The 23,261-nt window shown below is 37.3% G+C and overlaps 2 protein-coding genes across 3 annotated transcripts in view; one reads left to right on the top strand and one right to left on the bottom strand.

Annotated features, from left to right (window-relative positions):
* Positions 1-4,847: 4,847 nt before the first annotated feature.
* The window catches only part of LOC116523635 (nuclear pore complex protein Nup153-like), a 37,204-nt gene continuing 18,790 nt past the window's right edge, over positions 4,848-23,261 (top strand). The window contains exons 1-14 of one of the 2 annotated variants that reach the window (XM_032238759.1): positions 4,848-5,050; positions 12,399-12,612; positions 13,538-13,786; positions 14,229-14,368; positions 14,449-14,577; positions 15,435-15,551; positions 15,671-15,715; positions 15,800-15,853; positions 17,045-17,191; positions 18,220-18,272; positions 19,489-19,612; positions 20,371-20,508; positions 22,776-22,859; positions 23,019-23,109. In XM_032238759.1, coding sequence (XP_032094650.1) covers positions 4,946-5,050; positions 12,399-12,612; positions 13,538-13,786; positions 14,229-14,368; positions 14,449-14,577; positions 15,435-15,551; positions 15,671-15,715; positions 15,800-15,853; positions 17,045-17,191; positions 18,220-18,272; positions 19,489-19,612; positions 20,371-20,508; positions 22,776-22,859; positions 23,019-23,109 — 1,690 coding nt within the window. In that variant the 5' untranslated portion in view covers positions 4,848-4,945. The remainder of the gene's footprint in view (positions 5,051-12,398; positions 12,613-13,537; positions 13,787-14,228; positions 14,369-14,448; positions 14,578-15,434; positions 15,552-15,670; positions 15,716-15,799; positions 15,854-17,044; positions 17,192-18,219; positions 18,273-19,488; positions 19,613-20,370; positions 20,509-22,775; positions 22,860-23,018; positions 23,110-23,261) is intronic. The other variant, XM_032238760.1, reaches the window with a different exon arrangement.
* On the bottom strand, positions 8,739-9,137 carry LOC116523636 (transmembrane protein 258-like). Its single transcript, XM_032238762.1, is given in 2 exon segments — positions 8,739-8,986; positions 8,988-9,137. Coding segments are annotated over 2 exon segments (258 nt in total). The 3' UTR covers positions 8,739-8,878.

Raw genomic sequence — 23,261 nt, 5'->3', positions numbered from 1 at the left:
CACTCTTGTAAAAACTTATTCTTTCACCTTAAAGCAGTGTTTCTCAACCTTGGCAACTTGAAGATGTCTGGACCTCAACTCCCAGAATTCCTCAGCCAGCGAATGCTGGCTGGGGAATTCTGGGAGTTGAAGTCCAGACATCTTCAAGTTGCCAAGGTTGAGAAACACTGCCTTAAAGGATATGCCTACTTTGTACTTAGGTCCTCAGTGGCACATTAAGCTAGTTGATTTCTGGTGGAGGTGGAATTAAGTTAGATGGATTTTTTATTCATCTGGCAGGTTGACACCATGCAAGACATAAGACAGAACAAAAAGTCCATGTATTTATTGGTACGGTATTTTTTTTAAATACTCATTTCAAGAGGTAATAACTTCATCGTCTGGAAATGCATTTTTATTGGATTATACTTTTACACGTTGCAGAAATGGCAACAGTGGTACAAACAACTTCAGCATGCAACATTACAAATTTTAATAGTGCGTTAGTAATCATTGAAACTAAACTTTTTTTTTTCTAGTGATGTAACTTATGTTTCACCCAGAAATCTAAATTGTCCTGTAGATAACATCAAGTACAAGATTGCTATTTTACCTGCATATCCTTAAAACCCATTTTTAATTTATAAATAATGCACAATAATGCATAGTGCAACCTGATTCTAATTGTGTATTTGTAGCTAAGAGGCTTAGTTTGGGGCCTTAGAAGAGTTGTGGAATAAATAGAGGGAATGCTATACTATGTTCAGCTGTTGGAAGAAAGTAATACAAATCAAACCCTACCTAAGTGGCACAGGGCCAGATTATCTACCTAAGGACCTTTATCCATCCTACCATGTCAGATAGGGTATGCATGCTTCTAGTCCCTTTTCCTAAATTATCCCCTATGAGTTAGGAAGCATGCCCTTTTTGTGACAATGCTGGTGAGACACATTTGTAAAACTAAATTATGCCATTATCAAAACCAAAATCTGCGGACCTCAGAAAAAGATTCTCATGCTGATGAAGTCTACAAAGCTGGAAGTCTACAAATTGTAAAAAAAGTAACACTGAATTAGTATAGAAATTGGGAAACAAAACTAATTCTTCCCATGAATGTTCATCTGGCAAAATTGCTCCCCAAAAAAACAAATTCAATACTCTGGGTTTGGCACCCCAGGGTAAAAGCAAAAGATTTCTAGATCATTCTTGTATTCTTCAGCACCAAGAGTTCACGAGTGCGCATAAAACCTGAACTAGAGTAGTATACTTGGTAGTATACTAAGCAGAAACCATTAGTATAGTGTTGTCATATAACTCCTTGTGTAGGTGTGGCGGTCACCCATGGCCCAGTGCATAACAGGGCATGCACAGCCATGCTGAACCACACAGGAAAAAACAAACTCCTAAAAAACATAACATCCTGATAGTTCACTCTAGATGTGCCTTACCCAACGACGCCCAGGATTTGACCATATATAGACAGAACTTCCCTGAGCAGTAGATTAGCAATTGTAGTTTGACAGGCTGTCTTAAATCACATGCTGATTGCTCCTCCTGCCTTTGTCCTATCTCAATAAAAGGGGGTCCCAGACCCCAATGTGGGTCGCCTCATCCCGAGAAAGCTCGTGTCCGTGTCTTTTCTCAACATTGGCCTCATGAGCGAACCACGGGTACTTCACAGTATAGGAATGATCCAGCAGGCTTATCAGAAACAAGCTCTGAATAAATGGGGCAAAAATAAAACTACTGGGTTTTAATGAGGTGTGCTACATTTGGGGAAAATGAAAAGTATAAGGAATGTTGGAATGTACAAATGGCAAATTTACAGGTAAATATTACCCATCCATTTACAGAAGTTTAACTGATGTAGGCAGTCAAAGGTGTGTAGGTCATGAAGCACAAACCATGATTCTATATACAGAATAGGTGAAACAAAAGAAATGTTGCATGCTGGGAATGGCTGTGCTAAAGTCCTGATTTTAACCTATGTGGTATGAACTAAAGTGAGAAATTCATGCAAGGCAGTCCTAAATTATCAATAAACTGAGGCAGTTATATAAATGGTGGCCCCAAATATCTCCAAACTAACCGCTGACTGATCAAATTATGAAAACCTTTGACTGAAATTATATCTTACTTTCATTTAAAAAAGAGAGAGTGACTGTTCAATAAAGCAATGATGCAGTGCATGTTGTTTATTCAGAATTTTAGTACTAATTTATAGTACTTTGATGAACCTCATTATAGATCACATTACTACACAATTGTGGCTAGTTGTAAAAGGTTCATAAAATCTCAACTGTGGTTTTGTTAAAATATGTAATACTATCTTCAAGACACATTTAGATATTAGATCATCCCTCCAAACTATAGCTATTGTAGTACTATTTATACAAATTACACTAGTAAAAGTGCTCAATGTGATCATAATATTGGAAGAAATCAACAGAACATCAGTGCTCTTTGATAAAGATATTTATCACTTTCTAAGGTACTCTTAAAAGATATTTATCTTCCTTCACACTTTAAATATATCACTTTCTAATTAATTCTTCCAATAGAAGATTGGAATATGCACAAATGGGAAATGTTTCATTCTGAAACAAATGAAACAAAAACAAATTTCAGTCAAAGCAGTCATTGCAGGCACCCAGGTTTTGGCTGAAACAAGATTTGGAAGTCCCAAATATGCTTTTTCCAAAAAGGAACTGGATTTTTTAAAAAAAGTTTCTCTTCTTATCCAATAGGTTTCTTCAATTCTTGTCCATAGACAAGATTCCGGAGTGTATTTACAGGGCAAATAGGGCCATTCTATCATCCCCTCTCCTGCTTTCCATGGTTTTTGTGCCAGCCTACCTGTTCCACCATCTTTCTTCCCTTTCTACCTTCCTCACTGTGCCTACCAATACCTTCACATGGTAGAATCTCATTAATTGGCCTTGTCCATCCCTGCTACCTTCCCAGTTTCCTTGTTCTGTGATTGCTTCCATAGCTATTCTCCTGACTTGGGCTATGTCCATGGTTTAAACTTTAAAGTAACCAACCGCATTGGTCCGATTCTTGCAAATCAGAAGTTAAATTCTCCCTGGGATGTGTTAGCAGGCTCAGGGTGAGCAATGAGCTCATGATATTCAGCAGTATGCTTGGGCTGTAGCAGCATGGCAAGTCTAGACAGCATACTAAAAAGCAAGAGACATCACCATGCCAAGAAAAAAAGTGCTTAAAATCAAGGCTATGGTTTTCCTAGTTGCAATGTATGGCTGTGAAAGTTAGACCATAAGAAAGGCTGAGCGCCAAAGAATTGAGGCCTTTGAACTATGGTGGTGGTGAAGACTCCTGCGAGTCCCTTCGACTGCAAGGCGATCAAACCAGTCAGTCCTAGAGATGATCAACCCTGACTGCTCCTTAGAAGCCCAGATCCTGAAGATGAAATTTAAATACTTTGGCCACCTAATGAGAAGAAAGGGCTCACTGGAGAAGAGCCTAATGCTGGGAAAGATTGAGGGCAAAAGAAGAAGGGGACAACAGAAAATATGGTGGCTGGATGGAGTCACTGAAGCAGGTGGTGTGAGCTTAAATGGACTCCAGAGGATGGTAGAGGACAGAAAGGCCTGGAGGAATGTTGTCCATAGGGTCGGGTCGGACATGACTTTGCAACTAACAACAATGCTTGGGCTGCGTGCCTTAGGAATAAGGCCCATCCAGCACACTTACCAAGCTGGAGAAAAAGGCGGAACTGGAACAAAACTGGTTGTTCTCTAATTATAGGTAGCACTTCTATCCTTATGTCTGCATGCTTTTATCATCAAGGAACCCCATCAACGTTGGCTTTTTCCACACTCTTACTGCCGCAACAATTGCTGCTCTAAATACTGTAATACCTTTCAGCCCGACCCAACACAAAACAACCCCATTTCTTTTCTAGACACGGATAAAAGCACATAGTCATCTATGCACAGACCAGGAGTTCTAGGCAAAGAACCTTCGGGGAAGGACTCATTTGCCCATCTTCACCTTTACCTTTCAACATTAGAAAAATAGTTGAAAGCTAGAGAACTTCATACCATCCTAGGAAATCCCTTGCTAACTCCCATCACCGCAAACAAAAGCATTTATATAAACAGTTCCTCAGTTTTTATCTGCCAAGTAGGTAAACCACTAGGATAATAAAGATCTTCAAGTGTATTGGAAGGATAGTTTCAAAGAGGGCCGTTTATGTCTTTATTAGAGCCTTTATTCCTAAGAGCCTTTATTCCTAAGAGTAACAGCACAAGAGACTCGCGATGGAACAAAAAGAAACAAAAATGACTTTTAGTTTCAGAATATCAAGCTCCAAGCTACCCTAACTGAACGTATCGCGAGATTGCGACGCCGGGCCCCTAGCGCTTCCTGGGCAAACCGCAGGAGCCAGGTCGGTCATTCTGCTTCTGCGCAAGCCCCTCCCCAAAAAACTACATTTCCCACTAGAGCTTGCCGCTGAACGCGGAATGATGCACCACTTGAGTCGCTGCTTGGTGACGAAAACCTGTGCCGATGCGTGCCCTCTGGTTGGTCGGGAGAGAAGGAAGGAGGCGGGGGGGGGGGGAAACCTCGAACAAGCTAGCTAGACGGTGACTGGGGGGGATGGAAAGGGAGGAGAAAGTGGGGCGGTAGGGGACGGATTCGACGCGCGCGCGCGCGCCAGCCAAACCTAAAGGGGAGGCATCCTGTGAGGGCGCGAGGCCGGCTGCGTGGTGCGAGGCATCGCCATAGAGACAAGTGACAGCACAGAACAGGATTGGGGGCGAGAGGAAGAGGAGGAGGAGGAGAGGGAGGGAGGGGGGAAGAGCGTGAGAGGGGGGAGCCCGCGCGGCGGGCGGGGGCGGGGGTGGTGGGGGGGGGGCAGGCCGGGTCCAGGCCGGGCCTTTTGCCTGCGTTGGCGCCGCGCAAACACCGAGGGTGGGAGACTCGGGGGACAAGTACCAACATGGATCCGGGGGAAAGCGGAGTCGGCGCGGGCGGCGGGAAGATCCGGACGCGGCGGTATCATCTGGCAGCGGCCTCCTCGAAGCCTTACCCGAGGAACAAGCAGGTGAGAAGGCCCGCCGCGGGAGAGAATGGAATCCTGTGGGGACGGCGGGAAAGGGAGGGGAGGGGAGGAGGAAGCCGCCGTCGGTGCCCGGAACTGCCGGGGAAGCTCACTCACGCGCTTTCCCCCTCCTCCCCGGGTGCGGGGGGGAGGAAGGGGAGGCTGGAAGTCGGCCTCAGAGAAGAGCCAGGCCACGTTCTGGTTGGACGGGCTACCAGCGCCGGGAGTCGAATGAGTCGCTCCCCCGCACCTCTTTTTTCCTTTCCTTCCTCCCCTCAGTGAGAGGACGGGGAGAGAGAAAAAAAAAAACCGGGGCGAAGGAACGAAACGAGCGGGCGTGTGTTTGTGTGTGTGTGTGTGTGTGAGAGAAAGAAAGACCGTGAAGGAAACGATTAGAACGGTTGATGATTCCACGTCCTTCTGTGGAACGTTAAAAGCCGAGGGAATGGAGAAGCCTGCGGGGGAAAGGGATTCCCCTCAGGGCGGGAGATGGGATAGCACGAAGGAGGAGAGAGAGAGAGAGAGAGAAAAAAAAACAGGCCTCTCCCCGCAATCACTTTTTTCCCGCTTTCCTGCGGATTTGATTCTCTTAGAAAAGCGCTCGAGATTGGCAGCATTTCCCCCCCCCCCTTTGGCACTTTTTTCCTTTTTGTTTCTGCAAAAAAGCCTTTCCTGCACGTGGTGGAGGGCAAAAAAAAACGTGTGCGTTGGTACACACTGATCGCCGGGATTAGTTTGATTTCATTGGTAGGTTGGGGTGTGTGTTTTTTTTTTTAAAATAAATAAATCCGATTAAGGTACTAGTTTATTAGTACTAGTAGCCTAGTAATTGTAATCTGGGAAAGTAGGTTTTGGTTTTCAACGTAATGAAAGCAAACCGATTTTACACCGTTTTTTAAAAGATTGGAGAGCCTAAACCACTAAATTGGCTTTTGCCTATCCAAAAAACAGATGACGTTCAAATAAATATCTTGTAAAGTTAGTAGACTTCCGAGTTATAATTATTGTGTTAAAATATATGGATAGGACATTTTTATAAATAAATCCAATTAAGGTACTAGTTATTAGTACTAGTAGCCTAGTAATTGTAATCTGGGAAAGTAGGTTTTGGTTTTCAACGTAATGAAAGCAAACCGATTTTACGCCGTTTTTTAAAAGATTGGAGAGCCTAAACCACTAAATTGGCTTTTGCCTATCCAAAAAACAGATGACGTTCAAATAAATATCTTGTAAAGTTAGTAGACTTCCGAGTTATAATTATTGTGTTAAAATATATGGATAGGACATTTTTATAAATAAATCCAATTAAGGTACTAGTTATTAGTACTAGTAGCCTAGTAATTGTAATCTGGGAAAGTAGGTTTTGGTTTTCAACGTAATGAAAGCAAACCGATTTTACGCCGTTTTTTAAAAAAGATTGGAGAGCCTAAACCACTAAATTGGCTTTTGCCTATCCAAAAACGGATGACGTTCAAATAAATGTCTTGTAAAGTTAGTAGACTTCCGAGTTATAATTATTGTGTTAAAATATATGGATAGGGCATTTTTTACTCATTGTCTTGACATGAATAATGCTGATTTGTAAACTAGAGCTATTTATTGGTGTGGGGGGGGAGTGGCCTAATTGAAACATTTAACCTGATTTAACAAAAATGACTTAGTTGTCCATTTGAATTTAATTGGCAGGCCTGAGCTATCTAATTTCTACTTTGCTTTTTAAAAAATGTGACAGTGACACGAGTTACGAGTAAATTAAATAATTATGTAAAAGATTAAAAACTCTATATTATGAAGAATTTGGTAAGAGGAGTCTTTTTTGCAGGATTCCAATTACATAATTACTAGGAGGAGCATATCTCTTCCTTTGCAATTATTTGCTTTATTGCCATTATTTAATGTATTTAATCATCAGGATCTGGCTACTGTATTACTTTTTATATATATTTTTCAATGCACACATGCTGTTTATTATAATTATATATATAATGTAATGAACAGTATATTAGTGTATTAGGAGTACCAGAGCTCAACAGTACGACTCACGCTTGCATACAAAGTCCTAGATTCAGCTTTCTGATGTTTCTAAGTAAGCCTGGAAAAAAATCTCACCTAAAGCCTTGGAGCGCTAATATGACCTGTCAGAAGTGCTGGACTAGATTGACCAGTTGTTGACTTGTTTGATAGGAGACAGCTTTCTGTGTTCCTGCTATCATAACAATTCCTGAAATCTTTATTCAGCATGCAACAATTAACAATGTATACCTGTTCCATTATTATGCAGTTTTTAAAATTGATCTGTTTTAGACTAATATTTGGTTTGAAGTCTGTAGGATTTTTTCCTTTGAATTTTAACTTTATGAACTGTAATTTCAAATATTACCTTTATTATTATTTAGATGTTACCTTTATTAAGAAGAAAACAAATTCATGAATACATGTAGTCCTCAACTTACAGCAGTTCAATTTAGTGACTGTTCAAAGTTACACCAACTTATGACAGTTTTTCACATAACCATTGCACATCCCTCATGGTCAGTTCAAACACTTGGCAACAGACACATACAGTATTTGTGAGGTTTGCAGTGTCCTGGGGTCATGGGATCACCTTTTCCCATCTTCTGACAAGCAGAATAAATGTAGAAGCCAGATTCACTTAACACCTTGTTATTAATTGATCAACTGCAGTGATTCACTTAACTGCGACAAACTGCAACTGCAGGTGCAAAATGGGACAAAATTCACTTAGCAACAGAAAATTTGGGTTCAATTGTGGTCATAAGTTGAGGAATACCTGTATATTTTTGCATATTTCCAGTGGAAAAAGTTCCAGTAAATCTGAGATTATTTCTTATTTATTTTATAGAATTATATCCTGATTTTCAGAATAAATCATTTTGAAATACATAGCATATTTTTGAAATACATAGGCAATGGCCATGTTGTAAGAAATATTTCTTACATGTTAATTATTAAATATAGATAGCAAAAAGAAATGCCATGTAGAGTCTGCCACAAAGGTTACAAATAGTGGATTTCCTCCTATGAGGTTTAATTTAGAACTCTTGGAGATAGTAGGACACATTAGTCAGTTCCAATAGACCCAAAGTCAAATATACACATACAATTTTATAGAGTTTGATGGATTTGCATCTACGTCATGGGAAGTTTAGATTGCCTTTGATATAGATCTAATGTATTTCTTTAAAGCCAGTTGGTTTTAACTTACTGAGAGAGGTATTTATTTCCTACACGTATATGCAACATTTCCTATAAGTATATATATAACATATTTACATATTTACTACAAAATTTAATGAAAATGGTTGGCATTCAACAGAGAAGGCCTAGGTGAAGAGAGGCCATCAGTATGTTCCTGACACATCTAAAAATGTTTTTTTGGTTTTCACTCCAGGATACAAAATCATCTCAGGGTAACCTGCTATCAAGTAACTACTAGATAGTAGTGTGCCAACCTTGTTATAGGGCAGGCAGTAGACTCTTCCTTATTATCCATGAGTGACTGACCAAGTCTCTAATAGGAAGGGAGATGTGTCAAGTACTCTGATCTGTGGTGGTTGGCGTATTATCTGAAAGATCTTCCTGATCATGGGGATAATTCAGGTATCTAGTGATACTTCATCATTGACTACCAGAACATCTCTTTTTCTTCTTCTTTTTTTTCTCCAGCTTATCACAGATTCAGATTTATTGATCTGATGTTAGAATTCTCACATGTTAGAATTATAGTCCAGAACTGTGATAAGCCACACTGTTCAATAAAAAAGTAAAAAGGAGGTACAGAAAGGCTTCTGAAATAGCTCCAAACTACTGTCACACATAGATTCCAACCCACAGCAATAAGAAGAGAACTCCAAAGCCCATGAAGAGTGATGCTACTAGAGAGATGAGTAGTTGAGAAATGAGTAGATGAGAGATGAGAAATGTCCCGGGTATACTTGGTGGATGTCACTTCATAAACAAAGAACCAAGCTGTGAAGAACATGCCAATGGCCAGGAGCACCACAGTGAGATGTAAAAACACTGCCAGATTCACCCAACTGGTGTATCTGCTCATTGTTTCAAGCTCCATGGCTGTGTTGGCCGTGGCTCCCGTTAGAGAAAGACACATCCGTTCTTTCCTGCGATCCTCGCTCCGCCCTTCCGTCTCCTGTCTGTCGTCAGGTTCTCCGGCCCAACACTTGCTGGGAGTTCGACTACCAGAACATATTTAAACTACATATTTATCCTTTCAGTACAGTCACATTTAAAACAAACTCCCAAAACTCTTATCTGGGAATAACCTGCACACAGAATCTCATTCTCGGATTCAATCTCAGTTCATTGTGTGCCCAGCTCATTATTTATCCAGAGACTTAGTTCAGGAGGCACATCACTTTTGCTATTACTTTGGAGAAGGATGGCTGAGTGTTATCAATAGATTCATTTCACCTAGCCCTAAATTCTTGATAACTCCCTTCAGTTAATTTTTATAGATGTTAGATAGCATTGGGTATAAAATAGTGCCTTGTGGTATCCCCAATAAGCCTCTACTGTCCAAAGGCTTAGACACCATTGAGAGATCTTTCTTCAAAGTAGAAGTAAAGTATATTGTAGCAGGGTGCCACCACCTAACAAATTACCCAGGATTGTTATTAAAGTTTGTACAGAGTAAAAACCCCAAAATAATATTAATAAAGGCAAAGGAGCATAAAGGTAACGGAACTAGGCAATAATAATTAAAAACTCATATGCTACTTGGAAAGACTTGAATCACCTTAGCTGGAAACCTGGGCAAAGAGGTAGATCTTTAAGACCTATTGAAACACCAACAGGATGGAGGCCTACTCAACACCCAAATCTCAGAGGGAACCTCATCCAGAGGGCAAGTGCAGTAACAGAGAAGGTATACTTCTGATAGATGGCATTGTTTTGAGAGGAACACATAGCACATCAAATTTGCTATATCAAATAGCCAAATGGATATTATGGAGATATGTGGTTCCTCAAGTTATCAAGCTCTATGTCACATAGACTCTTATAGAAAATAACCTGGAAGCAAGCTTGTAACTCATACAGCTTAGGAAGTAGGAGTGTTACACAGGCAGTCCAAAACATGCCCATCACTGCTTGCATTGCTGCATTCTGGGGTTGTTTCAAGGGCTCTCCTACGTAAATCATGCTGCAATACAGGTAATCTTTAACTTACAACCATTTGTTTGGTAACTGTTCATTTTACAATAGCATTGAAAAAAGTGGCTTAAGATTTAGTTTTCACACTTGCAACCATTGCAGGATCCCCATAGTCATGTGATCAAAATTTGGGTGCTTAGCAACTGGCATGTATTCCTGACAGTTGCACTTCCTAAGGTCATGTGATCACCATTTGTAACCTAGCTCTGCCACAATTCATCTACAGGCACAGCCAAAATCATCTGTTAAACTGCTTTCCTTCAGATAATCTGCAAAGAATGATGGTATCAGATGGACCTCATGAATCAATAGGGCCACATTCCTTCTGTCTCTCTCCCACAAAAGATCATATGTGGGGGTTCCATGGCTGATTCTGGCCAACAACCAAGCTTAAATCCAGAATATGAAAGATTGAGATAGTGGGTGTTTAAAAAAAATCTATAACTCTACTAACAACATCATCTCAAGCATCTTACCCCAAAAGTGGTGATTTGTTTCTGGACAGTAATTGATATAATCATCTGAGTTAAGGAAATGTTTCTTAGAAGTGGGTTGGCCATTATCCCATAACCTTATTCAGGCTATATTTGCACTGATCAGTAAAATATTTATTTCAAAAGTTTTTTCAATTTAATATTTTTTTAGAGATGGTTTTGGGCAGCATATGCATGTGATTGCTTAGTTCCTAAAATTAATGCATCTAAAGCCATAAACAGGAATAAAATATCTTGAGGACTATCTTCTGAATATGCTTAAATTGAAATGTTCTCCGTTTCATTCTGTCAATATCTGAGATGCCATTAATGGGGACACAGATAAGGACCTGTAATTCCCTGCCTGTGGAGGCCCACTTTCGCTTTTAATATTTAATATCTTGAAAAGGTCACTTTGTTTTTAATTTTTATTAGCTGCTAAATATATATTAACTGTTAACAAACAAATTTTTAATTAACAAAGTGTACTGTTAAACAAAAACATTTTCATTTGCTACTGAAACAGATATTAGCTGGGATATCAAGCAGGCTTCCCTTGAGAGATAAGTCAAAACCAGGTAAACAGTATCCCACCCATATGAAGTCAGAGAAAGAAATATAGAAATATTATGATGTTTTTACAAGTTTCATTTAGAGGAGGGGTTACTTAAATGATGTGTGTGTTTTCTTTTTTCAGTGAACAAAAATGGTTTTGTGTCATGAAATAGTTTTTTATGTGGCGGGCAATATTGTTTAAAATCTACAGCATATAATATTCCTCAATATTAGCCCATACTAGAATTAGCAAATAAAAATGAACTAAACAAATTCATACATTCAGTAGTTTTTACTAAGAAATGCAGCATTCATTTTTCACAATCTGACTATAATGACCAGCAAAAACATGTTTCTATTCTAAATCACAAACTTATTCTTGATCATGTATTGTGTCTTTTTCAAATATAGGCAGATTGCCATGGTTCCAAGATATTCAGGAGGGCTGTGGGAAATAAGTTTTGAAATTATGCTGACTAAATGGAATTCCCAAAAGGAATCTGAACTATCACAAACCTGAACCCAAAAGAGTTCCAAGGGTTTTTTTTTGTTTAGCATATTAAAAGCAGAAGCAAAAATCCACCCCATACTATTACAGAGAGGAAGAAAGACAATCCATAAAACAGTCATGCTACCTCAAAGAGGGGAGGTAAAATAAGAAAAAGGAATGCAATATATGGTAACTTAAGTTCCCAAAAGAGGGGTCAAATATAAATATATTTAAAAATATAAATATCACTGTCCTGTTTGTCTTACTTTCTGTATTTGTTTTTCCCCTTCCCCTGGTTTTTGTTCAGCCGCCCTGAGTCCCTTCGGGGAATAGGGCGGCTTACAAATCGAATAAATACCAATACCAATATAATGAATAATTATGATGAGTTATTCTGTACATTAATAGTATTTATGTATTCACTGTTGAAAAATATTTATAGGTATGGCAGAATTTGAAATATTATTTGGATAAAAAATGTAAGACTTCTATAGATGTTTAGGCAATGATTTTGGGTTTGCTGCCTCAGATTTCTTGGCACTACTAAAAATAACTGTTAATTAAAGGAACTTTTGTAGTTTAGTTGTCTGAACTATGTAATAAAGCTTCCAATTTACAACTGTGTTTTCTTTATTTTCAATAGGGAATTATGAATATTGTGAAGGAATCCATAAAAAACATTGTTCCAACTTGGCTTCAAAGATATTTTACACAAAATGAAGAGACATCTCCAAATGAGCAAAGAAATCTGGAGGGGGATATAAACTACCATCCTCCCTTTGCAGATGATATCACTGAAAATGCTCTTGAGATAGATGGTCGAATCACTCCTGAGCCAACCAGAATTACTTTAGGAGGTGGGTTTGTTTATTTTATAAATCAATTAATAAGCTTAATCAATAATAACAATGCAGGTTTTCTCCAAACGTTATGAATTATGATAAAGATTTTGCTAACTTTTCATATTATACAATGCTTTTTTATATAATTGCTAGCATCTTCATACTCTTCACAAATGCCTTCCAAGATGATCAGATGAAATTCAATGACAGATCTAATTTAATTTAATAATCATTACCATAAACTACTTTTTATGACCAGCATTTTATTAAGCAACAGAAGAAGGCTCTTTCTTGACTTGTACATTTTTGTATTCATTATCTAATCAAAATAACTATTTGGTAGATTTTAAGTGTACATTGCATGCCAAGAAGTGAACAAAGAAAATGTTATATAATTTGTACTGCAATCCTTGTAAACTGTCTTAAGTGCTTATATAAGAGAAAATATAGAATTATAGGTGTAGAGCTACTCATAAATAATATAATAATATAAATCTAATCACTCAATAACTTAATTGAATGTACAACCTACTGGGCATTTAGAATAGCTTATATTGCGTATTAGTCTTTTAAAATTATTTAAATTCTATGCTGCAGAATAGTGTTGAAAAAGAATCTTTTTATTCTTTGTTTATATACAACAATAGTTTTGTTATAATAGTATGGTTCTTGGCACAAATATAATAGCTATTCCCATAAAATTTTCTTTCCTCAATTTTTGGAGCCAGAGAGGAATGGAAAAATTGAAGTATAGTATGAAGTAGGTAATGTTTATTATTTAGTATCCTTTATAAACAATTTAAAATTTTCTTGGGTTTTCCTTTTTTTCCCTCTACATCACCTTTACAGAAGATTGGTTACTGATATGAAATTATCCTTAATCTGTTTCTACACATATTTGCTACTTACGATATTTGTGTGATTTTTTTTTTCTCTTTAGAGCCATCAACAAGTAGATCTAGTTTAAATTTCACAGATATTTTAACACGTCCCTCTCTTCATCGGAGTCATGTTAACTGCAACATTTTGGATTCCCCATCACCATTCTCTCAACCATCCACATCAACTGCATTTCCAGTTAATAATTCTCGACTTTCACTTGGAAAAGAAATGAAAGATTCTACCTCGCAGCATGAAGACGATAACATCTCAACTACAAGTGGCTTCTCTTCAAGGGCATCTGATAAAGGTAACTAATTTGACTGTAATATTTAAACTAATACTGAAAAATTATCTGGGACCTATAGAGTTTTTTTCTTTTGCTCTTCATTTCACTTAATTAAAATTGGGGGAAACAGCATATGCACCTCAGGAAAACCCTTTTTACTCACGTCTAGCAACCATCCTAGCTTACCTTTTTCTACCTTCAAAATAAAGTGCTGAGGTTCAGTCAAGCATTGTTATTATTTTTGAATAATATCTCTGGTTCCAGAAGCATTTTTGAAAGTGAAAATGGTGCTAGAGGGTTTATTTTTACAATGTGTCACACCCTCATGTTTTTTTAATGTAATAATTATAATCTAAAACAAAAAATGAATCAAGAGGGCAAGGTTAAAGCTTTCTCTATACTAAATTTGTTTTAAAATGCATTTTATAATAAGATATTGATGCAGTTCTATGTATATTTTTAGACATAACTGTTTCAAAAAATGCTTCAGTGCCACCTTTATGGTCTGCAGAGAGTGAAAGATCCGTCTCCCTTCCTCAACATTCAGCAAATAGTTCTAAAAAACCTGGATTTAATCTGTCTGCCTTTGGAGCACTTTCTCCTGTAAGTACTGCACAATAGCTGCTTTAGCCCTATTACTTGTGTTTCCAGCTTCCTAATTAAATATCTTTCTGTATTTCCAGTCACTTGGTAATGCATCATTTCTTAAGGCAAGCCAGCTAGGGAATTCTCCATTTTATCCTGGCAAAACTACATATGGTGGTGCAGCTGCAACAACAAGGCAGTCTAAATTACGAATTACTCCATATCAGGTAAATAAATGCTGGTGATTTCAGGAAATCATAAGGGTTAAGCAATAATGTCTATGTTTTGTGTACCAATATTGCATATTCTTGTCTTAACACCTATTTAAGGAATGTAATTTTTCCGATAACAATTCAGCATAGGGAGCATGAATTATATTCATTTTGGATTGTTTTGGTCATGATTTGGTATTAATTTCATAAACTTCATCATTTCCCTCTCTTCTGGGCAAGATTCAAAGCCTTTTCTTCAGTGTCACTAAAAGTTTTCCAACTTCATTGTATTCCTACCAATGTTAAACATGTTTCTGTTTAAACCTAGTAAAAACAAAAGTGAAAGCTACAAATTGTGGCTTGTTACATAGCATCTCATAGTGATACTTATTCTACTATACTTCTCAACAATCTTACTGAAAAAGTTATTCTAGAATCTGCAAGGAGGTTATGGAATATGATCCTATGTCTCTCTCCCCCCCCCCTCCTCAGTGACTCAGCTAAAAGGAAAGAGCGACAGTGGTTGTTGCCTTTTTCTTCCTAAAATATCATGTTACCACATGGTGGTAGAGAAAGAATTGTGTGGAGTAGAAGGTTACTACTGTGCCTATTTTGATGCTTCTCTTTCAGTGCCAGATCCTTCTTTCCTCCCTTCCTCCCTCCTTCCCTTCCCCCCCATTATCTTGATATTATTTCACAATGCCAAGATGCCAGAAGTTTCTCTTGCATTATGTTATACCATACTGAACATAATGATTATTCTTTTTCTCAAACTTGTAGAAAATTCAGGAGACAGTCTGACCATTATTGTGTCTGCTATAATAGGAAAATTAAAAATAAGGATTATGATGTTGATTGTGTTGATTTTTCAGACACCATTAAGACGACAAATGAAAGCCAAGCAAGCGAGTGCACAATCCTATGGAGTGACAAGTTCCACTGCAAGGCGCATCTTGCAGTCTTTGGAGAAGTTATCAAGTCCATTAGCAGTAAATTACTCTTTTAAAAGTTATTTTCAGTACCTAACACTATATCATCCATGTATTATCATTGCATTTGATAAATGTGTCTATACCTGTAATTTAACAGTGTCATGCTTTTTCAACAGGATGCTAAAAGAATTCCTTCTTCTGTTTCTACTTCTTTGTCATCTGTAAGTTAATTTTCAAGCTTTTAAAATTTCCTGACAAACTTAGTTTCAAAATCCAAGGCTTAATTTTTGTGTTTTATGTTTCAGCCTTTGGAAAACAGTATGCTGAATGTTACCAATTTCCATTCATCAAGGAAAAGAGTGAGTTAATTTACAAAATTTTACCATTATTTTTAAGCAGTGCAGAATTTATTTAATTCTTTGATGTGTAACTGTTTATGTGGAATCTGACACAGATTTATAGGGCTCCAATAAAAATTAGGAAGGAGAAGAATCTTCTGATTTGGCATGGAAACTCTTGGGAACACTAATGTTTTCCATGTGTAACTTTGGACAATACTGATCCAGCCATTCAAATAATGCTTGAGCAGTTTTCTGAAAATATAAAACTCTTTTGATAGCAGACCACATTCCCAACACCATGAATCAGTGACTGTTTGGGAAAATTGGAACAGTCGGATCAGTATGGCCCAGAGAGGAAGAGTCCCTCAGAAAACTCTAGCATTCCCACAAATTCTCTATTCTCTATTCCTCAAACAACATTAGGCTGCCTTCTGTTCATGTTCAAAATTTAGGTTTTAGATTAACATATGTGGTATAGTAAATTTCATCTTCTACTTTTAAATTTTCCAGTTTGTTTGCTGCATTGGCCTTGAATGCAACATTAATTCCTTGCTAACTGACAACTGAAAGAGATGTCAGATAGATAACTGATGCTGTTTTCCTTTTGGCACATGTCAAATAGATGCAGCCACCTGTCATTAAATGGAAAAAGGAGGAATTGTCTATTCATTGTATAATAAATTGTTGGCAGTAGTAATTGTTGGCCAGAACCAGTATGTTAATGGTTTGTTGCCAAAGCAAATGTGCTGTCTACTGTCCATAATTTTCTTCAGTGTAAACTGAATTGACATAATTTATTAATAAAATTGGTTGAAATGGTTAGCTCAGATGGCTAAATAACACTATGCATCATGTTCAAATTTAATTAATCTTTTATATTAATCTAGCACATATTGTTTTAAGGTAAATCTTATTAAGTTTATTTGGGTTTTCTAAGTATTAAAATGTTTAGGTTTGGCGCACTAGTCTATTTCCTTGAGTACATTTCTAATGTCTGAAATAAATATGCAAATGAATTAAAATATAATTTTAGATTTGGAAAACTAAGTATTTTATCATTTTGTATACTTATTTTTGAGGGGGTGGTTGATAATGAACATAAGGATTTTTTAAATATATACAAACTGCAGCAAATGCTTTCACACGTATAGTGATGAACTAGCTTTCTTCTAGTTGCTTTTAGTTCAGTGAATATTTCTTATTTTAAAGGTTGAAACTCATTATCCACCAGTTCAGAAGCTTGTGACACCCAAGCCTGTTTCACGGTCAATGACTCATTCACAGTTTTTTAAACCTTCTCTCGTGTCTTCTGCTGAATCAAGCAGGGTACGACAGAGACTAGAGATCAACCATAAAGTAAGTATAAGTCAAAGCATCTAACCATACACTTAACTGTTATACACACTCCATTCCTCTCCAGTATTTTATGTCCTGATTAAATTTGAATTAGCATTCTTGGAAAAGTCTATTAATTATTGCTTCACCAGTAATTTGCCACATATATAGTTAAAACTTTTGGAGACTGACAAAATTGAAATTGCAACCTTGCTTATTTAAGTCTGCTTTTAAGATATGATTTTTTTTATCAAAATGGATTAAAGGTTTTTTGTTGTTGTTAATATAAATAGTGAGAATCTGGTTTCTTGTTGAAAAGTATGTTGTCTAGTGTACTAGCGGAATTAATTATGTGTGTTTTTGTTTTGGTGCATTTAAGTCGATGTAGTTTTTTCTTGGCAAGGTTTTTTGGAGGTGGATTACTGCCTAAAGGAGAATTATTTGAATTATTCTGGACAGCAGGGGGCAGTATGGATGTATAAGAAGAAGCACATACAAACAAAAATGGAAGTTTGAGAAATGTTTGAGTAAACAAAATGTTTTTCATTTATTAATGCAGTTTTTGTTTTTTATAAAACAATTGTCAGCACCTCTTCATTGAGTAATTAGGAAAGAAGACCACGAGACTCCATAGGTAGAAATCAAGTGTACTTTTACTAATTATAAATGATTAAAGGCGTAGCAAAGCGAAGACTGATTATTTAGGCGCGAAAGCGATTGATATATAGAATAACCCATTCCCCACCCCTTGGCATCCCAGTTACAGTCCAATCATAATTCTCCTAAGTGTCAGGTGTGAGATAACTTCAAAAGGCATCACTAAGATGGAATGTCGGTGCCATTAGCCTTGGCGGGAACCTCCTCCGCATGTGTAGTCCGACAGGCAGCAGAACTCCAGAATCTTCCTCCAGCACAATTAGTAAACCCCTCCCAAATACCATGCCCTCCCTCCCCATTTCATGGCAGCCGAAGCAGCAGCAAAGCAGAGGCTGACAACAATAGATTAGAAAATAATTGGACTAAAATTTAAGCATTATATTTCTTTGCAGGCAGGGCAGGAAAAAAGGCTCACAATGGAATTGCAAAGTGAACAGTCAAAAAGGTATGTAAAATTCACTGTAGTTGTGAAGGACCTATTATGAATAATATTTGACTTTTCTTATGTTTTTCATTTTTCAAAGCAAGGAATTGAATATATTACCAACCTAAAAGGGGTAATAAAGATAATCCTCAACATGACCAGTCTCTTAGCAACTCTTCAAAGTTACAACAGATCTCTCCAGGGCTACTTATAACCCAGTTTCAAAGTTTCAGTGAATATCCCCACAGTCACATGATCACACTTTGCCATTCAGCAATCAGCTTAGTCACAACGTGACCCATTTAACAACCAGAACAAGCTACGATCACAATTTTCAGTTCAATTGCAGTTATAAGTCTAGGACTATCTGTAATTATAAAACACCATTTACCTTTAGTAATGTTCCAACTTGTTTGATAGTTTCCTTACTCGCATTCAGACCCCATATGTCTTCTGAAAAACCTCTCCAATCAATCAGAAGACCTAATACACATTGTGAGAGTAAGGACTAAATCTGTCACAATGCTTCTAGTTTTAATTGATTTTCTCTGCCACAACTGACCAACAGGAAACAGCTGTAGCATGCAGGAGTTTCCCTCACTGAATTTTTCTGAGCAAAGATGAGTAGAAGACAATGGATAAGATTTGCAAGAGAAAATGAATTGTGTGAAGTTGTTTTCTGCTCAGATTGTTGGATAGTGCTAAAGAAAAAGAGCTATTAATTACAGACACTGAATTGGAAATGCATAAGTTAGGCCTGTAAAACACTGGTGAAAATAACAGAACTATCTTGAAACTGGAAGGAAATGTTCCAATCTCCTTCACAAAGGTCCTCTGAATCTCTAGGTAGAAGAGAGGAAATAGTGAGGTGGTATGTTTCAAAGGGATATAGGACTCACTATTTATTGCCCGCTTCCTTGTTTTCTGTTAAAAAACTAATGTTTTGTGCTCTGTAGTCAAAAACATGAAAGGGAATTTTATAAATAACTTTTTAAAAATGTCTAAAAATTAAAAGTTCTGTAAGGTTTGCCATCCCAGGCAAGGATGCACCTGTCTTTTGATGGTAGTCCTTGAGAAAAAAAGATGGCAATGGAAAATAAAATCATGAGGATTTTACACTTTTTAGTAACTTCTGACTGGAATAGAAAAATAGATGTGTTTGTTATTTATAGGGTATACTAAATGTTGCAAGTGTGCATGAACATTTTTGAAACATCTATTGATTCTGCCTCAACAGTGTCACAAGCCCTACATTCACGACTTCTACAGCTAATGGACTACCACCTGCAATGGGAAGTGGTGGAGGCAAAATGAGAAAGGGAAGAGGTATACATTATGTACCAAAATCCACAGAAAATGAGGTAAAAATATTCATTATTTTGCAATATACTTTATTACTGAAGAAGCTATGTGAAATATTAAAGTTTCCAAAGATTAAGGGCCCACGTAACACCGTTTATTCTTAATTTGTTTGAATAACAGACAAAACTAGTATGTTTTAAACCACTTAAGTACCAAAGCCTGTGTGCTGCCTTTTTAGCACAATTGGATTCCTATTTCCTCTGTACTGCAACAAAAAAGGTAATTAGAACCTGGGAAAGAACCTGCACCAGGCAGAGATGAGGTCTTTAAATGGCTATGAACAAGCATAATCAGTGGGTTTACAGAGGCAGGTACATCATATAGAATATTGTAGCAAGCACTGCAGGAGAAATTTCAACTTATCCCATGATGCAGTGGTTCCCAAACTTGGCAGCTTTAAGACTTGTGGACTTCAACTCCCAGAATTCTCCAGCCAGCTCTGCTGGCTGGAGAATTCTGGGAGTTGAAGTCCACAAGTCTTAAAGTTGCCAAGTTTGGGAACCACTGCCATGATGGATAAAAAAGATTTTTGAAGTATAAAAATGTCACATCTTGCAAGTTTTAAATTTTCTGTCATGTATATATACTTTTTAGATATTTTTTTAATATTTGAATTATTTTATCATTTAGATTAACATTTTTTTTCCCAATTCTTGGCTAAATTGCTTCAATTTTTCTTTATAAATAAGCAAACCTGAACTTAAAATATAGATTTCTGTGGAATTTGAAAAATAACAACTCGACTTTTCAATTTTAGGAGATGGAGATACCAGCACTACCGGACATTTCTCTGCCCATTAGTACATCATCACTGCCAACATTCAGCTTTAGCCCTCTGGCTAGTTCTTCTGGTTCATCATTAACTCCCAGTGCTGCCCAACCAGTGACTAACAAGGTAAATTGGGTATAGAGTAATTATTTTCTGCCTATCCTTTCTACCTTAATCTGATTTAGGGAGAGAGCCGAGGTGGCGCAGTGGTTAAATGCAGCACTGCAGGCTACTTCAGCTGACTGCAGTTCAGCAGTTCAGCTGTTCAAATCTCACCGGCTCAGGGTTGACTCAGCCTTCCATCCTTCCGAGATGGAATTGAGGACCCGGATTGTTGTTGGGGGGAATATGCTGACTCTGTAAACCACTTAGAGAGGGCTGAAAGCCCTATGAAGCGGTATATAAGTCTAACTGCTATTGCTATTGATTTGTACCTTCATCAAGCTTTGGAGTTTTATCATTTCATTTTCTTTGACTAGCTGATTTATATTTCCATAATAAAAAGTATAGACTAGTACAAGTCTATACTGTTTATTATTACAAGTCTTTACAACTGGTGCACCACAAAAATGTCAGCAATCCATAATTTATGAACACAGGGCTTGGTTGCTGGAGTCTTTTGTGTTCCCAAACAAAAGGAAAGCAGCAGATTTCCTAATTCTAAATAGACTACTTGTGTGTGATGTACAGATAGTCCTCGATTTAAAACAGTTCGCTTAGTAACCGTTCAAAGTTACAACGTCACTGAAAAAAGGGACTTATGACCATTTTTCACATGACAGTTGCAGCATCCCCATGATCATGTGATTTACATTCAGATGCATGACAACTGACTCACATTTATGACGCAGTGTCCTGGGGTCATGTGATCCCTTTTGTGCCCTGACAAGCAAAGTCAATGGGGAAATCAGATTCACTTAACAGATTCACTTAAGTTACTAATTTAACATCTGAAGTGACTCACTTAACAAATGTGGCAAGAAAAGTCGTAAAATGGGGGAAAACTCACTTTAAAAATTTCTCACTTAACGACATAAATTTGGGGCTGTATAGTGGTTGTAAGTTGAGAACTACCTCTATTTTGATTTGAAGTTCATGACGGTAATAAAGTTATGTCAGTATTTCAATAAAAAATAGATTACTTCATAATATTTGTCTACATTGGCCACCATGATAATAAGCTTGTTGGCATTTGGCCTCTGTACATCAACACATTGAATTTGAAATAAACATTCAAGATGTGAGTGGAGGACTTTCAGCTTTAATTCAAGGAATTTAACAAAAGTGATTGTATATATTATATAACGTATCAGGTAGGTATTCTTCATGAAGATGTGTTATTCTATGTAACTGATACACTGTATATTTTCAGCATTGTGTGTCTATTAAGGCTGTGTAAAGAGTTGCTTTAATTATGAAGGGGTACCTACAAAAAATTGCTATTCAGATTGCTAAAAGCAGCTTCATCTTTTTCCAGACTTACATAGCTGCTCAGAAGCTGCCTCTGGCTGACAGCCTGGTACTAGCTTTTAAAAAACATGGCTGCTATAACTACAGTATTTGAAAATAAGTGCCTCACATAAACCTCTCTCGAAAGAGATGAATGCATATAAATTGCAGTCCTGCATTGTTGACCTGGAAATAAATCTCTTGCATGGGATTACGCTGCATTCTATAAGCCTGGCTGGAAGATTCATACTGATTTCTGTGAAATTTAACAAAACTGGATTTGTTATGTGAGGATTATATTGCATAAAAGGATGATAAATTCATAGATATGTTTCTTTTTTTATTATAAAACCTGCCAGTTCATGTTTTGTTTAACAGTTGCAAAAGCTTAGGAGGTAACTTCTATAATTTCAGTCTGTTTTTGAAAAGGATTTGACATTAAAATAGATTGTTCCGTATTGCATACTACTTTTGAAAGTCTCCTTTGTTGCACCATAAAAGGATATATTTTGTTTGGGAACGCAGAGCATCATTGGTTTCACAGCAAAACCTCCTATTTTTATGTGTTCATTTCTAATATAATCAAATAATGACTAATTATATTCTTTAGAGCAGGGTCCCCAACCCCTGGGCCTCGATCCACTACCAGGCTGTGGCCTATTTGGAATTGGACAAGTTGAGTGGCTGGCTAGAGCGTGCGCACATGCGCACACAGCTCATTTTGCACAAGTGCCCGGCTGCTGAGCACTATCACGCATGCGCACTAGCCCGCCACTCACACAAGTCGAGCTATATGCATGCACACTGGCCCGCCACTCGCGTAAGAGCTGCATCGTGCTTCCACAGCCCAGTTCCTCTCTCCCCTCCCCCCCAGGCCACCAAGCCACAGGTTGGGGACCGCTGCTTTAGGATAGCTGTTTAATATTTTGATTTTTTTAAATTAGGTACAGCCAGCTAGCAGTCCTGTATTCAAATTTTCATCTCCAATTGTAAAATCTACTGAAGCAGAAATGCTGCCTCCAGTATCTGTAAGTAATAATGCATGTGTGATTTTATGGCAAGGGAAGATGGTAATAATAGAAAAGAAAATGGTTTAAAATTCAGAAGTAGAGGTCTGCTTGCTATTCCTGTTTATAGAATAGGTCTATTCAACTCCTCTTTTGACATTTAATATTTATTTCTGTCAGATTGGTGGATTTAAATTTAGTGCTCCTGTTGCAAAATCATCTGAACTTTCAGTATCCAGGAATACTTCATTATCACCCCAAATTAATTCAGGTAATTTTATACATTTAATATATAATTTTTCTCTTGACTGGGAAATCAGGTATTAATATTTCTAGTCCAAAAGAAATTGAGAAAAAATAATGGTTAAAGTTTATTCACTATTCTTTCAAAAGTGAAAATATCTTCCAATTTATACAGTTTCT

The sequence above is a fragment of the Thamnophis elegans genome, unplaced genomic scaffold (assembly GCF_009769535.1).
Source record: "Thamnophis elegans isolate rThaEle1 unplaced genomic scaffold, rThaEle1.pri scaffold_76_arrow_ctg1, whole genome shotgun sequence".
NCBI lineage: Eukaryota > Metazoa > Chordata > Lepidosauria > Squamata > Colubridae > Thamnophis > Thamnophis elegans.
The sequence above is the reverse complement of the archived record's forward strand: the minus strand, read 5'-3'. Positions and strand labels throughout refer to the sequence as shown.